Source organism: Festucalex cinctus, chromosome 11 (genome assembly GCF_051991245.1).
Source record: "Festucalex cinctus isolate MCC-2025b chromosome 11, RoL_Fcin_1.0, whole genome shotgun sequence".
In the NCBI taxonomy this organism is placed as follows: Eukaryota; Metazoa; Chordata; class Actinopteri; order Syngnathiformes; family Syngnathidae; genus Festucalex; species Festucalex cinctus.
In genome coordinates, this window is record NC_135421.1 from 20785784 (window position 1) to 20802532 (window position 16749).

Genomic DNA, 16749 nt, shown 5'->3' on the forward strand with positions numbered 1-16749 from the left:
AGTGAAGGACATTTTCGTCTCATCTTCATTAGTCGAAGGTTTTAGTCTAGTCTAGTCTAGGTTTAGTCCGGTGGGAAATGTGTTGACGAAATTATTTTTGTCTAGTTCTTGTTGACGAAATTAAAACTATTGTGCACAGCTCTAGAAAATATCGTAAGAAATTAGGGACTTTTGATAATCATAATCCACTGGGATGAATTGGCTTGATTGCATATTGGAATGCATGAGACAATCCAGATACATTTTTAGTTGAAAAAATGTGAGCAGTAAGGAGGTTCAAGGACCATGGTGAGTATGAGCAAGAGGAGGGATTTGAAGTGTCTTGAAAGTAAAAGGAGGCCAAATGGAAGGTCAAGTAGGATTAGGAATAAAGAGAAGGGAAGTTAAAAGAAAAGAAAACAGGGAGAGGGTGAAACTGAAAATAGTCGAGGAGACGAAAGAGAGAGAACGTGTGTTTGGCGCTAAAGGAACAAATTAGCGAGAGGAAGTGCTGGAGAAAAGGGGGATTTAGTTCTAAAAGCATGAAAAAGCCGCAGAATATAGACAGTGGATAAAGGTTAGAGAATACGACGGAAAAGATTGAACAGTGAGTGAGAAAGATTTTGAGGAAATGGAAGGGAGTGTAGGGCTTCGAAATGAATCAAAAGCAGATTCCTGGGGCAACGTTTGTGGGTTTAAAGGAGACAGCAATGGACCCGGATAAATGAAGAGTTGCAACTAGCGAGGGATACTGTGGGGAAGAGAAATTACGCGAATGTTTTGGGATTATTCCGCAGATGCGGATATTGGGGTCATTGAGTGTTGAGGTCTAAAAGGGCCAAGTAGAGAGATGTGAAAGTAGAGAAAAATAGGGGATGAACTAAATTGAGATGCTGGGTGCAGAGAATGTACAGAGGAATAAAAGAGAGGAATGAGAAGAGGTGGGGGGGGGGGGGGGGGGGGGGGGGGAGTCGTTGTAAAACGGGCCTGCATGTGTGTTTTCCTCAACTCAAAGTGAATGATTCAGCCTGGCTAATAAGGAACGCTCTCAAGAGGCACTCTGCTGCCATCCTTTCCTCCCCCTTGCGCTCTTTCCTTCAATGAAGCCTTTCTAGGCCTCTCTTCACCCTGTTGCACTCTCTTCCTCTCATTTATAATTTCCCCCCTCTATTTGCACAAGTAGTCCACAATGAAAAATATATTTCATGCAAAGGACAGCTGCCTGCAATTGAATGTCGGGTTTTACGTTGTGGAAGCGCACACGGGCAGGGACTTTGTACGTGGGCTTGCAGAAGGACACGACATTCATTTAAAAGGGGCACAGATGCGCTCATGGACAAACACATTTAAGGTTTTATCATTATTTTCTGTTCAGTAGTCTTTCTCTTTTTTTTTTTTTTTTAAACCAAGACATGTTCGTTTATGACTTGAAAACTGCTACCTGTTTTGCTATTATGCAAAAAAATCCAAATACAAGCTAAAGGACATGGCCCTTAACTCCAAAGCTCTGTGCAAAATTAAAGGCATCATCATGGGCTGTCATTTGACGCAGTACATTTAGAAATGATGAGTTGGTATAGCCAGCAACAAGTAAAGCCAAATTGGCTTGGAAGGAAGAAGATACATTGTCCTGCTGCAGAAAGGTCAACTCACGAAATTTATTTGGTAATGATGACTTCCTTTTTAGCAGCGTTATTACTCTCAGAGCACAGCGCGGGCTGTAGTCTTTAGTCTTGTCCCAAATTGCATTAAATGTTATAGAAATGTAGAGGGAATATAAATTTTTGGAGTACGTAGGAAGCCGTTAGCTTAGTGTGACTGTATAATAACCATGAGCAAAAACAATGCAATATCACAGCTGTAAAATGTAGAGATGAAAAAGGAGAAAAAAAAGCAAAATTGAATTTTTCTAAATGAAATGAAAATCAGTACAACAAACGTACTTATTTCCAATGAGGAGCTACTTCTTGGGTCTTTTTAACTTGTGAAGTAACGTCAGCAGAAACAAGCTAATGTTAGCCATACTAGCTAACGTGCTGCCTTAATAGCTAGTCAATTGTACAGTATATTGTCAACCAATTGTAACTCTCATAATTGTTTAACATGCGTTTTAAGACGTTGTTGTAGTAATATGTTAACGTTACCTTGGATTTGTACAAGAGAGAGGGGTGGTGCGTTCGTAAATGTGATACCATATAGACCCTTCCAGCTCACGTCACTGCTTAGCTTCCACTGCGCCTCACGGAGGGCAAACATGCCATAATAAATGAATGTACTGAGCTTGATTTTCAGCGAGCATTTTCGTTAAAAGGTGGGAAATATGTCAAGTGTCACAAAAAACGTCCCGAGTAGGACACTATATTACTGTGAATCATTGAAACCAGCCGTTTGGAGCCGCGAGCTACAAAAAAGGAGTTTGTTGGAAGGCAAAGTGGAAGCGTTGTGTTGTTTTTGCTTGAAACAGTACGTCGATCACTACTTTCATGGTGTAAATTGTCATTAATTAAAGTGTTTGTGTCCGGATATACTTGTCTTGCTGTATATCGAAATTTTCAAGCTATTTTAGCTTGCTAGCTGCTAACAAACAAATTGACGTCCTGCCCTCCATGTGACATCACACTGGAAGGGTCTATTGAAAGTATTTCCTCTTCTAGTAGTCACTCTTTGCCATGGTACCCAGAAATTTGCTGAAAGGGACAACTTTTAGCGGCGGTTATTTTTTATAATGGTGACTTTTTAAATTAGCCTTCTGACAAGTCAAAGGGTAAAACGCACAATATGCTTATGAGCAGCCTTTTATGCCAGCCACTCTGCCACCTGCCAGCACCTCATGCGCATGCAACAGACATGTCTACATAATTTTCTGGCGTATAATTTTCAATCTGTTGAATAAGACACCCAGACCGCCGTGAAGACAGGATGCCGGCCTTTTCTACCACGGCGCGTAGCACGCGCAGGCATTACGACAGCCAGTCCGATTGATGTCATGGCAGTCGACAGAAGCGTAATTACTCTCCGTGCTTAGATGGTGCTGCGAAAGGAGCGGTGTCATATCCTCCGTTTTAAAAACACGTGTCGCTTCCTGTTAGCCTGAAGAGCTAAGTGAGCCTTGGCACAACCTGCGAGAGTCTAAGTACCAAGCTCAGAACACAACCACTCTTCCACACATTTCCTTTCTCCCGATGCCTTTCCTTTCTGACCCACCTGCCATCGTTGGTCATCTTTTGTTGTCAAACTACATTAGTGAAGATGTCAGCTAATTAGTGCAAAACACAAGCTAGGGAGATTAGGGAGACAAAAATGATGAAGGCCGAGATGAGGGAGGGTGATGAGGCGGAGCCAGGGCAGAGGCGATGGATTGTATAAAAAAAAATTATAGATGATACAAATTACTCATTTGCATTTGTACTATTTACCACATAGTTTAGTGGACATATGTATGTTTGTGTGTGTTCGTCATGTACCAGAAATCAGCACGAGAGAGCAGTTGAGTGACAAAGTGAGACAAGATCCAGGGAGCGGCAGATAACACATTGATCGCTCTTCGTTGTTCTCATCTAGTTCATCCTTTTACGACACAGAGCTAAATGATCTTATACTACTAGACATCTGGGACAGCACACAGACTACAACTCCCTCTTGTAAAGGCACTCTCAACAATTTACTTGGCAAGAAAAACAAGACACGCCAATGCAGTATATATACTATACAGTATACTGTATATTCTTACCACCGGGAATAATTAATGACTCAATGGAAGAAGCAATATGTAAATTTTCCACCAAAATCTATTGGAATTGAAAAATCCTACTTATTGCAAAGCCTCTTATTAATTTTTATTATTATTATTTTTTTTAATCAAGACCCAAATCACAATGGGATAATGTATTATTTGAAGTTATTTTTTTTATTTTTTTATTTTTGGTTTAATCCTCCAGACATTAGATTTTAAATAAATAATAAATGTCTGATGTGTTTAAATCTATGAATGATTTGAGATTTGGCACATCTCTTGGCCGCATATTATTCAGTCTATCAATATTTATGATTTGCAATCGATCTAAACTATTGCTACCCTCACCACATCCACACTCATTTCATCTTTAACAGATTTTGAATGTGTATCATTAGTGGGAGTCGTATTATTTATCATCAACCGTGTAAATATTTATAGGTCTTGATGACATATTTCTTATTTAAGACTATGCTGTAGATCTATCATTCTTATAGCATTACTAATGGAAGATTACTTAAATATTCATACCAACGTTATTAACAACATGCCAAATTTTTGTGATTCATTTTAAACATTTATAGAATTATTATTGGTGTGACCTAGCAAGAGCAAATAATTTATCTCTTTCTGCAAGAGCGAGAGAAAAATGTCACAAGGCTGAGGCCTTAGTTAGTGTGTTAAGAATGCACAGCCAACCTTAAAATGTAAAAAGAAATAGTTTATAAAATGTTACTGAAATAAACATTTACTTTTATATTTTGGCTAATATAAGAGCGATGGTCAACTGGCTGTGCAGTCACATTGCTCAATCATGTTGCTTGTTATTGACCAGAAAATTGTTGCGAGTTGTTTGTCCTTCCTTCAGTTCAGTCTGTCTTGGTCAGTAGCTATGGAAATGTTTTCTGTCTTTTTGTTGGAGTTATTCATTCTAATTGTAGTGCATCTGTGGGACCATGTGGACTGGCTCGCTTTAAATGGTCAACAATATTGAGCATTTCCTATAGCATTTTGTCTGTAGGCTATTTTAAAATCACATCTTTCTGGCCACTCATTTCATTCAAATTTTATCTTTTAAATCACACTCACTTGTTACTGGTGTTCCTCAAGGTTCTATTCTAGGTACACTGCTACTAATTACTTTTACACAATCTGCCGATAAACCTGTCTAGAATTCTGCGGCTAGTGAATTATATGACTCCTGATCTTTAGCAGCTTTATTGGACTACTGTTGGTCAATTTTATCCTTGAAAGATTTTGCGCCTCATTTTAAACACCATTCATTATCGTCCTCTTGCACTCTTGGGTGTTCCTTTTTCCATGCACCTCATTGTTCCTTCCGTCTGTCCACGCACGTGTTCATTGTCATTATGTTTTGTTAACATTTTCAATGTTTTGAATGGTGACCTTGAATGATTAGAAAGACGCCCATAAATAATATGTAAGGTATTGTTGTTATTATTACAAGCGTTTCCTGTGCGTTTGCAGCAATATGGACCGCATCCAGCAGCTAAGAAAAGAATACCAGCAGGCAAAGAGGGAGGGAATGGTTCCCTCGTATGAAGAACTGGACCCTCGACGTCTAGTGCATGAAAAGGACAGGGTAAGGAGCTCTTCTTATCTATAAAAATGATTACTGCATTTTAGCCGTTATTGGAGATGTTTGTGCATTGAGACTGCAGTACTGCAGTGTTCTGTCATGGTAAAAGTTTTTTTATTTTACAGCATAATTGTATGTGTAATAAATAATGCACAATTACACACTGAATAAGTCATACAGTATACAGGATTGTGCTATCAAATAACCTGACAGATCCAGTTGCTCTTGCTCAAATCACAAGATCATTGTCGCATCCTCACAGCTCCACCTCTGGAGTTGAATCAAACGAGTGTCCGGAATAACAGTACATTATCAAAGCGCTAATGAAGAAATCACCTCCCACATTGCTGTCAGGTGTCATCCTGCAATGACTTGTTTTGATTGCCAAATGTAAATAGTTCTGGCTTAAAGACACCCACGGTGTTTCGCTAGGGTCATTATTTCACCATATCGCTTTATCTTGCTTTTCAAACAGTGGAGTAACGCCGTAGACGGACAAGCCACTCATATTCACATTATATCTTGAATGCATGTGTGTTGTTGAGTGATTGTCCTGTAAAACTCTTGATTATTGAGATGAATTGAACCGGTGAGAATACTTGGCAAAATACAATCCTGGTAATGGAAATCTACATACTCTTAGACATAAATCAAATCAGTCTTAGCAAATAAAGTATATTTAATGTTACAAGAACTAATTTACCTCTTATCAAAGAAAACTTCCCTTTTTGAGACTAAAACACATTTCCCCTTCCTCCATTTTGTTTGTCCAGTCTTAAGTTTGAGGCCATTCAAAAAATATTCAAAACTCGTCGAAAAGATAATAACATACTGTTATGTTCTGAGGTTGGATCCCAAAACGCAGACACAAATAAGATTTTCAATCGAGAATCACAAGACGCCAAGCCCCCTTGGGCTGTGGAGATGCACAGAGGAACCAAGGTAATAAGCCGACAAACACACACTTCTCGGTTTGGCTTAAATAGACAGTCAATTGATCGGATTGTCTGTGGCTACACGTGGGTAACAGGACTGACATGGAATCATCTGTTTGGCTGTTAATCAAGTAAAGAGATTAAAGATTCTTGACATCACATAGCTCCTGACATCATATAGTGTTTTTCCTGTTGAAATCAGATGATGGTTACATCAGTTCAAAACAGACACTTGACCCACCCATAACCCTTGCATGGCCCAAACTTGACCCTGGCATGATTCAGTCATCTCAAGTCAACTCAACTTTATTTATAAAGCTCTTTAAGAACAGGCGTTGCTGTATACAAAGTGCTGTACATAAACAAACATCAGTTTTGCGGTAAACAAGAACAAAGCAAACATTTTGAAGTGCAAATACAGGTTTTTTTTTGTTTGTTTGTTTGTTTTTTTGTTTTTTTACAAGTAAATACATTTTACATCAGTAAATAAATAACATACATGACACATACAAGGTTCTGTTTCACAATGTGCTCACACTTAGATCATTTAAATGTTACATCTGCCGGTAATTTGCACTGCTATTCCCGCCTTACTTTAATTTAGTTCTCAAAGTAATTTGGTTTGGTTACAGCGAGGGCAACCTCCTTCCTCATGGAATCAATAGCCACACTTGACTCCAGATTAGAAAATCTTGTTATTGTTTATAAATCAGGTAGGGAGACCAATTAAAGTGCCTCCAAGGCTGACATTCATTTTCACCTTTGAGAGATTACACATTTATTTCCATTTATGGCAGGTCTAATTTGTTCGCCCATGTTTGCTTTTCTTGTTTCTTTCAGTACTGTTTTTTTTTTTTTTTTTTTTTTTAATTAGTCATCATTTGTATAATGCCATTGAAACAACAACAACAAAAATCTTATTCCGTATGGAGGACAACATTTACCGGCACCTGTTTCTTTCTTTCTTTCTTTCCTTTATATCTGACAAAAGTGCACAATTAGTACTTTTCGGTACAGCTGCAGTCTAAAGAGGTTCTCACCGCCATCACAGGAGCAGCTGGGGGCTAAGTGCTTTTTTGGTGCTTTTGAGTGTGAGGTGCCTATTCGCCCTTCTTTCAACAGTTTTAAGACATGTACTAAAACTTGGAGTTGGTAGCGTTGTCTTTTGTCTCAATCAGTTGAAGTTGAAAGTAGTGTGTGGACTCTTAAATTATTTAACAAACAAATAAAATAAAACAAAACAAAACCATTTTTATGTTAATTTGAAAATCATTGTTAGTCTGCGCACCGACGTTTAGACCTTTCGACTGGCCCATCAGTCAAAAACATGTTTTTTGTTTTTTTAGCATATTTAATTTTCACGTATAGAAGCTTGTTAATAATACAACTTAGAACAATTAAACGTGTTATTTATACATTTGTTTATCTCAAAAGTGGTCATTTGAAACTAATCTGATGTTTCAATCCAATAAAAATATAAATTCTGAGAGTATTGTTGACATCTTCTTGGATTCGACCTGTGCATTACACGTTTGTATTAATGGCGAATGGCTGCTATTGAATTATGGCTTTTGGGACACAACACAATGGAAGAACAACATGTAGCTTTGTCACCCTCGTGCTATTATAAAAGGACCTTGTATTATATCCTGTTGATTAAGACATAATTCCCAGTACGAAATGTTTGTGTGTGCTTCCAGATTTGACACAGATTTCCGTTTGGAATGAGTGTGTGTCTTTCTGAGATTGTTTCCCTTCCCGTTCAAGGTTTCAGTCATCTGAACGGTATCCAGTGTTCCTCCTCATCACTTCACTATTGTGTGATTCACAAATGGGGAAAATCCCAACCCACATTTCCCATAACATGCTTATTTTGAAGAGTAAAATCCTAATATTCTCATTTCCTCTGTCACTTCAAAGACCCTATGAAGTGATTTTCACGATTTGTTTGTAAATACATCAATTATGTTTAAATATAAGTGCTGAAAAGCACTGTCAAGCTTGCTTCGAAGTATTCATTCAATACACTGGTACTTGCGATGCTTCTACAACTGTAAGCTTTATAGATATGCCACAAACCTCCAATAATACATATTTGATCAGACCTTTTATGGCCATTTGGACAGACATAACCTCGCTCCCCTTCCTCGCTACCCTCGGTTCTGTACAAGTGCTGTAAGCACGCAACCCCTTTTCTTTGTCACCTCCAATCTGTCCATGTAATCTCTGTCCTACCTTTGGCGGTTGTTAGATGTACATAGAAGGAAACCGTATACCTTTCATTGGTAGAGACGACAATAAACCTTGTGGCTGAGTGTAGCTCGTTACAGACAGGGTTAAGAGATTTGTTTGTGCACTATTGCGTACCATTGTGGCTAAACCTTAAATTGCTCTTTTCAGTTTGAAGGTAACTAAAGTGGCCTTTGAATAAGTTTTCCAGATTTGTTCATGAAGTAGTTGATGGGTTTATGCATTGTTATGTATCTGTTATGTAGTCAGTTATTCAGACTGGCGGAAAATAGAGCACAGTAAAATGGAGCACATTTTTGAAGTAACCTCAAAAGTGAAGATTTTACGTTATTAATGTGTTAATATTATATTCTCTAGTTTGAAGACAAAATGCTCTATTTTCCCATTTGCTACTTTTTGTTCGTTTCTACTACATGCTGGAGACATGCTACACCCTCATTTTTGAATAAGGAAAGTCATGTCAGTCCAGTTGACTGAGTTTACTTTGGAATATAACCAGCAATAAATGCTTTTAACTCATTCACTGCCAGCCATTTTCACAGAAGCAATCCCGTTCAATCCGGGCTGTTTTACTGAATTTTGACTGATTTTGCAAGGCCCGCAGAATATTGTGTTCAATTGCTATAAAAGCATGGAACCTACCAAAAAGAAAGATTAAAGACTCTTCTTTCATCAGGAAAAAAAAGTATGTTTCTATCTGTTTCCTTTTTGCAGCAATTAGCATTAGAAGAGAGCTAAGTTTCATCAGTTTTCACAAAACTATTTAAAATTGTAAGTAATTGAGCTTTTTTTCTACATGGCCCTGGTTGATCTCCTTTGCTCTGCTGCCACCTGCTGGCCGTTTGTGTAATAACTACCATTTCTGCAACCGTTCTTTGCAGTTGTGAGGCTGCATCAAAGCCTTCTGTATGCTGTAGCATAAAAAAATTTAAAAAACGTATAAATATGTCTTTGGGACACTTAAAACATTGAGAAAAAAACGTATTTACACGTTATTGGGAGCAAATGAGTTAATGATTAGTCTGGTATACTAAGAGTATCGGTGTCTTAAGTCAGACACATGCACAGATTGGGAGCTAGTGAAGGGACCACAAAAGTCAAGTGTTCAGAACAAATGTAGATTACTTGAACACCAGATGAGTAGCAGCACTCTGAATGACTGCAGTCTGATAGCAGAAGCAGATAGCCCAGTCAGAAAAATAATGAATTAGTCAAGGTGAGAAGGCAAATGAGAGAGTTTGTCACTCAGAGCATCACTTGAGGTTTGTAGTTCTCTTGGGAAAAGTGACACTAACACTGGGTTGTTGAGATTGAAAAGTCTACTCGAGAAGAATTTGGCTTGTCTTTATGTCTAGATTTTTTCCAATCACATGATCACTATTGTTTGTCCGCCATGTGTGAGGTCGAAATCTTGATATGGAAAGACTAATAGACAGACCTGTGTTTGTTTCCTTGCTGTTTTTTCTGTGTAACCCTGATAGGTTAATATCAGCTATGTTACTAAATTTTCCAATCTCTTTAGATGTGCAAAGGTGAGTACTAAAAATCTGTGAGTAAGGAGAAACTTTGATCTTTTTTTTTTTTTGTTACCCCCAAAGTAGCTAACTAACTACAAACAACTACGATCTCCACACAATTTAAACATCTCCCACCACCTAACGGTGCGATGGACATGCGATTGAAGAGTTTTCATGTGTAAAGAAATACGACGTTATGGATTGATGGTCTTGTATAGATATACTGTATGTGTAATGATTTGCAAGTGAAGCAAGATGTGGTGCGACTCAAGTCATATAAGTGGCTTGTCTTGAATTATTTTGCAAGGATAGATACATTATACCACATGAATTCACTAGAACTTCCTTTCAATATGGGCACAGGCACCAAAAGCTTAGCTAGCATCTGCTTATAATTTCCTCTGATCATAAAACCATTTTCTCCAGGGGATTAGGACCTAGCTCTTGTTTTAAATCCATACCTTAAAAAGGACAAGAAGAGTGGTGAAAGAGTACAAATAAGCTCTGGTTCCTGCTAATGTCCCAGAACAGCTACTAGAATTAGAGAGGGAGTGTCAAGAGATCAAAAATGCTTATTGGGAGTGGAGAGGTAACTGCAGTCATCATGTCAATATCCACCGTGGATATTTATCTTATTCCCCAACTTATTATTTGATATTTTATTGCCTCCTTAATCGTTATTGTGCATTACTAAAAACTGTAATCCGGCACTCGCTGCTTCCATGAAATAGTGTGTCTACTCTGTATGTGTGTATTTAAGATTAGCCTAGCTGCAGGTCATGGGGTTATAATCCCCAAGTCAGACAAGATGGGATCAGTGCCGACCCAATGGACCCAGACACATGCACGCCCACGCCTACTGTTGAGATATACGTCCTCTCCCTGTCCCAGTCAATAATAAAGACGCACTTGTGTCCGGACATTAATTGTTCATCTGTCTTCCCCTACATTTCTTCATGTGTCCCCATAGACCGAGCGCCGTGAAGCCAAACCCTTTTGCACATGCACACATATACACACAACTGCGTCATGAGGCAATCTACAGCAAGGTTCCATAGTTATGACTGACTGAAGCAATTAGCGGATGACTCATTGTTAGAGATCTGGAGCCATTAACACTTAAATCATTCACACCAACTGTCTCGTAATACAGAGTGTTAATGCGTATGTGTGTGCGATTGAAGCCGCGGCAGTGGTTTCCAGAAGGGGATATATATTTATAAAGAAAAAAAAAAAGTTAGTCAAAGCCAAATGCAGCTCCTACTATATAATTTGGCTAGAGAATAGTAAAAGTTGCAAAATTGCCTGGTTGTTGGAAATCCCCTTAGACCCACACGCATTAACCAAGAGGGAAAAGAAGTGCAAGAATGACATCAATCTGAGTTATTGAAAGCACACATCTGCCATCTACGCAGTGGAGTTGCCAAAACAGGTGGCTCATTCCATAGGCATCTGCAAAAGTAGTTTTAACTAGGCTCAAGTTTTGCTTTAATAGGATGCGACATCAGACTTCCCTGTTAATTAAAGTGGCTAATGAAAGTTTACATCCCTTTTTAAAATACCATATTTTTTGGAATGCAACTAAAAATCATGTCGGCAAAAGATGCCAAAACTTTTTCCACGTCAACATGAAAAATGATCATACATAAATTGAATTAACTGAAATACTTTCAGTGCTAGGAAAGAAGGAGCAAAATGGTTTTGGTGTTTTCTGCATATCAAGTTTAGAAACTATTTATTTTCATTTTACATTGACTTTAAATTCAATCTTCATGCATCACATATTCACATTGATGGGCTAATTGGTTGCAAAAGTGGGATCACAAGACTACACTCATATGAGAAACCAAGACAAATTATATAAACCATGCATTAGAGAATTTGGAAAATGATCCTTATTGATTGATGAAACAAGCTCGAACTTTTTGGGTTATAAATATGTTTGGCGCAAAAACATTGTACATCCCCAAAATGTCCACCATACCTTTATGTCATGACCTTGGCGCTCTTCTGATGCCGCTAGGGAAACAAAAGAGTTTCAAATGACAGCAATTTTTTTTGGCAAAGCTTTAAATGTGATGAAAATCTGAAGATGATTACAAAAGCCACACTTCAGCTAGATGACAATCCAAAGCATACATCCAAATTAACTCCAAGCTGCACCACTTTAAAGAGGTTGAAAGGTTTAGACTGACCTGGTCAGAGGTCAGACATGAAATCAATTAAAAATCTTTGGGGGTGACCTAAGGAGTGCTCTGCACTGGTGACATCAGTCACAATCTTACAGATCTGGAACGCTTGTGAGGAGTGGTCATATATTGACAACTATAGATGTTACCTTCCGATAAACTCCCACTAACTGATTAACTTAAGGTGGTGCACGTCATAGTGCAACCACAGAATTAACGTAAAAATATTTGTAGTTCCTTTATCTGATTATTCTCTGAAATTGTAAGAGGTTTTTGTTTGAGCAAAGTGCCACCTCTTCACAAAGTTTTGTGGGAACTTGTTAACTCTTTTACTGCCACACGTTATTAAAAAAAAAAAAAAAAAAAAAACAAACAATGCCAGCGGATTTGAAGCATTTTAACTCATTTTTCGAAGCAAACAGAATATTGTGTTCTTTTGCTACATAAACAACATGGGTACCACATGAAAGATCACATTCCATTCATTCATTAGAAAAAAAAGCATGTTTCTACCTTATTCCGTTCTTTAGTAATCACCATTTGAAAATAGGTCATTTGAGTGACATTGAGCAAAAATTGAAAAGATACATTTTCTTCACAGCAGTGACTTTGATACCAATATTTTTTGTTTAGTGACACTCCGTCAAATTAGGTTTAATGTTACAAAGGCTTTGATCATTCACGTCAGCCTGGAAAACGTTATATTTCATCAGATTGCGTCATGTTTCATTGTAATTTGCAGCTCTAGTTACGGCCCGAGCAGCTTCCGCTGCCATCTGCTGGCCATAGTTAGTGGGTCTTTTTGATTTCACAACTCATTGACCCGGCCGAGCTGCACTTGGACGTTGAACTGACCACTTATATATTAAAAAAAAAAAAAAAAAAAAAGTAGTTGACGTCACTTAACGTTTATGGCGGCATACATCGTGATTTTACTCAACGTTATTAAACGTTTTTGCCGGTCAAAGAGTGATGTTGGTTTAGGTTTATTTAACTAACAATCACACATGACAACAACCATATGATTCATGTTGGGAGGTTAAATATTAAATATTTATTTATCATTTAGCACAATGACCATTAAGTTAATCTGGTCTGAAACTGAACTAAAACTGTCATCGGGGTTTGATAGAATCAAAGGTCATGCCATTTTTATTTGATACGTCGATCGATACCACATTAATGAAATTGTATCAAGAAAATAATCCGACAAGGAATATAGGGAGCATAACGGATAGAATTAGGGAAGTCAGGGGTAAGAGTTGGAAAGATTGTCTGAAAAGAAGAGTTGGATTGTGTTATTACCGAGGAATGTTAATATGATTAGTGGATGACTCTGACCATGCTGTCTGGCACTGGTGCCTCACTGGTCTGGCTGCTGAGCCTTCGCAACGCAGAATGACAGGTTAAAAACATGCAGCGGACACATCCGAACAATCAGTAGTTTTACATCGCACACACGAAAATGTATGTCAGCAGACATGCACACATTTCTGCCAGCTGGGCGGAATGAGTCAACATGTCATGAGTTATCACTTTTAAACATGTGTGACTCCCCCTAATTAGGTTTCATAAAGTTTGGGTCAAAGCTGCTCTGCGGTTGGGTGACCCATGACTACTTGACTGATTGTTGGGCCTTGATCCCAGCTTCAGCAGACACAATTCATCATTCCCTCACATAATAAACTGAAGAAACATTCTTTCCAGGATTGAATTATTTATAATGTGGTCTGCTGTCTTTGATAATCAGGACTCAAATTCTGTGCATATAGCACAATTTCTTCTTCTGAAATGTACAACTTTAAAGTCCCTATAAAAAAATACAAAGTATGTCTTCAAAATTTGACACATCACACAAAGAGGTTGTTGATATCATGAAAATATGTGCTGGCTGGATTATATCCCTCATGATTGTAATGGGGCTGCTTTACTCTCCATGAAACGCGTACTCATGTCCAACAACGAGGCACTCTGAACTAGAGATAGACCGATAAGGTTTTTTCGGGCCCGATACCGATACCAATTATTAGTAGTGAAGGATGCCGATAACCGATATTTGGAGCCGATATTCAATTTAAATGTAAAATATTTTAAAGTTTTGTTTTTTTGTTTTTCTTTTTAAATCTTCGTCAATAGACAAGTTCTGGGATCTCCCAGGCTCAGGAGCATGTTTTCAAAAGTTAAATAAAAACAAACAATTATTTTCTACACAAAATAAGTCTCCCAAAATTTCAAAATATCCCAATTATTAAATTTTTACTTATCTTAGTTTTAATTTCAATTAAAAACAGAAGGTGCAGAGAGTTCCCAGGGTCGACAAAAATGAAAAAACTAACTTTTTTTTTTTCTTAAATTTACATTTAAATTAGTTCCCTGAAGTTAACACTTTAAAAAAAAATGGCTCTATTATCGGCCATGTGATTCTTCAAAATGGCCGATGCCGATATTTCTCAAAATGCTGAATATCGGCGCCGATAATCGGTCTATCCCTACTCTGAACTAACCACGCCAATGCAAAGTCCCAGTCCACATGCTGGCTGTCAGGTCAGACTTTTATTTATTTATTTATTTTTTAAGATTTGCATTCATGATTTTCTATGATGATTAAAAAGTGAGCTTCCAGATGGCGCTGCTCTATTATTAAGAAAATATTACTCACACTTAATTTGGTGATCATTGAAATCATGATTAGGACAATCATTTGTTTTTTTTTTGTGCAAAAAAAGAAAATGTTCAACTCATTCACTCCCAGCTATTTTCACTGAAGCAACTGGATTTTTTTCTGATTTTGCAATGCCCACAGAATATTGTGCTCTATTGATATAAAAAAAATTGCACCTACCAAAAGAAAGACTAGAGTTTCTTCTTTCATCAGCAAAAAGGTATATTTATATCGATTTCCGTTTTGCAGCAGTTAGCATTAGAATATAGCTTCAGTTTCATAATTATTCACAAACCCGTTGAAAACACTGGCAAAAACAGCTTGTTGCAACATGGCTCTAGCTGATCTCTTATACTCTTCTGCCACCCGCTGGCCTTTTTTTTGTAATGACTACCATTGCTTGAAGCGGCCTCTTCAGGTCAGGAACTGCATCAAAGCCTTCTGTATGCTCTAGCATTAAAAAAACAAAACAAAAAACATACAAAAATAAAATAGTCAATGCTACGTGTGTGATATAAATATTAATGTGTGTATACATTTTTTGCAAATCTTTTTTATTTTTTTTTATTTTTTATTTTTTTTGTATATGAGGCCAAATGGTCATGAAAACAACTGTACTGTGTACATATTTTAACAGGTCGAGAAACGGAAGGGTGTTAGCTGAGTTTGTGTTAGGAAATTTTTGTGACAGAAACTATTATGTTTTTACATCGGGTACATATTTCCTAGTAACATTCATGCGCTCCTTTAATTAATCTAACATCTACTCTTAAGTGTTTCATAAAAGTAATACATGATTAATGTATGAAAAATTGGATGCAGAAAACTCATTTCTTGCTTATTACAGAAACCAGGAGTCTCATGTCAACTTCCAATTGGAACATTTGTTTCCCGCCGCGAACTCGATGAGGATGTCACAATAATGTCGGCGAATGGACGCCAAGTCCCTCTCACCTTCTCTTTCACCCTCCCCGTCCCCTCTCCCTCACTTTTATTCCACGTCCGCCCATCTGTGGGTTCAGACCGACTGACATCTCACAGGGATTTTCATTGGCTGAGCTCCACGCTAAGAGGGGAGCTAATTGGCCAGCTGGGGCCCAGCCGGTGGCATAGCAGGGCCCCCGGCCAAGAGACTGGTCAAGTGGCATGACACTGGTCAGGCTGGCCCTTACACCAGCTTTTTAGAGAGGCTAAATTGTAATAGACAACCGTGTCTTTATATGAATGTGATCTGTTATTCAGGTGTCAGATTTTTTTTTTTCCACCCACTCAAAAGTCTAATCACTACATGTGTGTATTTATCCTGTCTGTTGCATTATGTAAAGATAACCTCTATCTCCCTAGTAAGCATCTGTTATTTAATCTGACAAGAAATCTCTCCCTCCAATCTTTTTTTTTTTTTTATCTCTCCATATTTTGGCTTTTCCCTCTTTTCCATCTCCTTTTAAGACTTGGCAATCCTTACATTGGCACATTTTCTCAATTATAGTGGAGCCTTGACACTAGACCATCCATCCAGCTAGCCATTATCCATACCACTTATTCTTATTATGCATGACGTTTGGAGCTCTCCCAGCTGACCCCACACACACACACACCACTTTACTGCAGGGATGGCACATGGAGGAAACTGGAGTAGGTGCCAAAAACAAAATATAGAACGTGCAAACTGAAGTGAATGTCTGTAACTATTTGGTTTTTCTGTCGCTTGACTTAGTTGCACATAATGAACGCTCACCATTTGTGATTGTTTGGGCAATCAATAGTAGTCAAGAGACTTGTTCATGTCAACAACCGAGTCCCGAATAAACTCGAATCGCTTACTTATTCTATTTTTCCCCCCAAAAAATGTTTCATAGTCCAATATTTATTAAAAAATAAATA

General features: G+C 37.9%; 1 protein-coding gene across 4 annotated transcripts in view; it reads left to right on the forward strand.

The window, feature by feature from the left end:
• LOC144030672 (partitioning defective 3 homolog B-like) overlaps positions 1 to 16749 on the forward strand; it is a 181146-nt gene that overhangs the window by 128087 nt on the left and 36310 nt on the right. For all 4 annotated transcript variants that reach the window (XM_077537156.1, XM_077537155.1, XM_077537157.1 and 1 more), the window contains one exon: positions 5201 to 5315. In XM_077537156.1, the coding sequence (XP_077393282.1) occupies positions 5201 to 5315 (115 nt within the window). The remainder of the gene's footprint in view (positions 1 to 5200; positions 5316 to 16749) is intronic.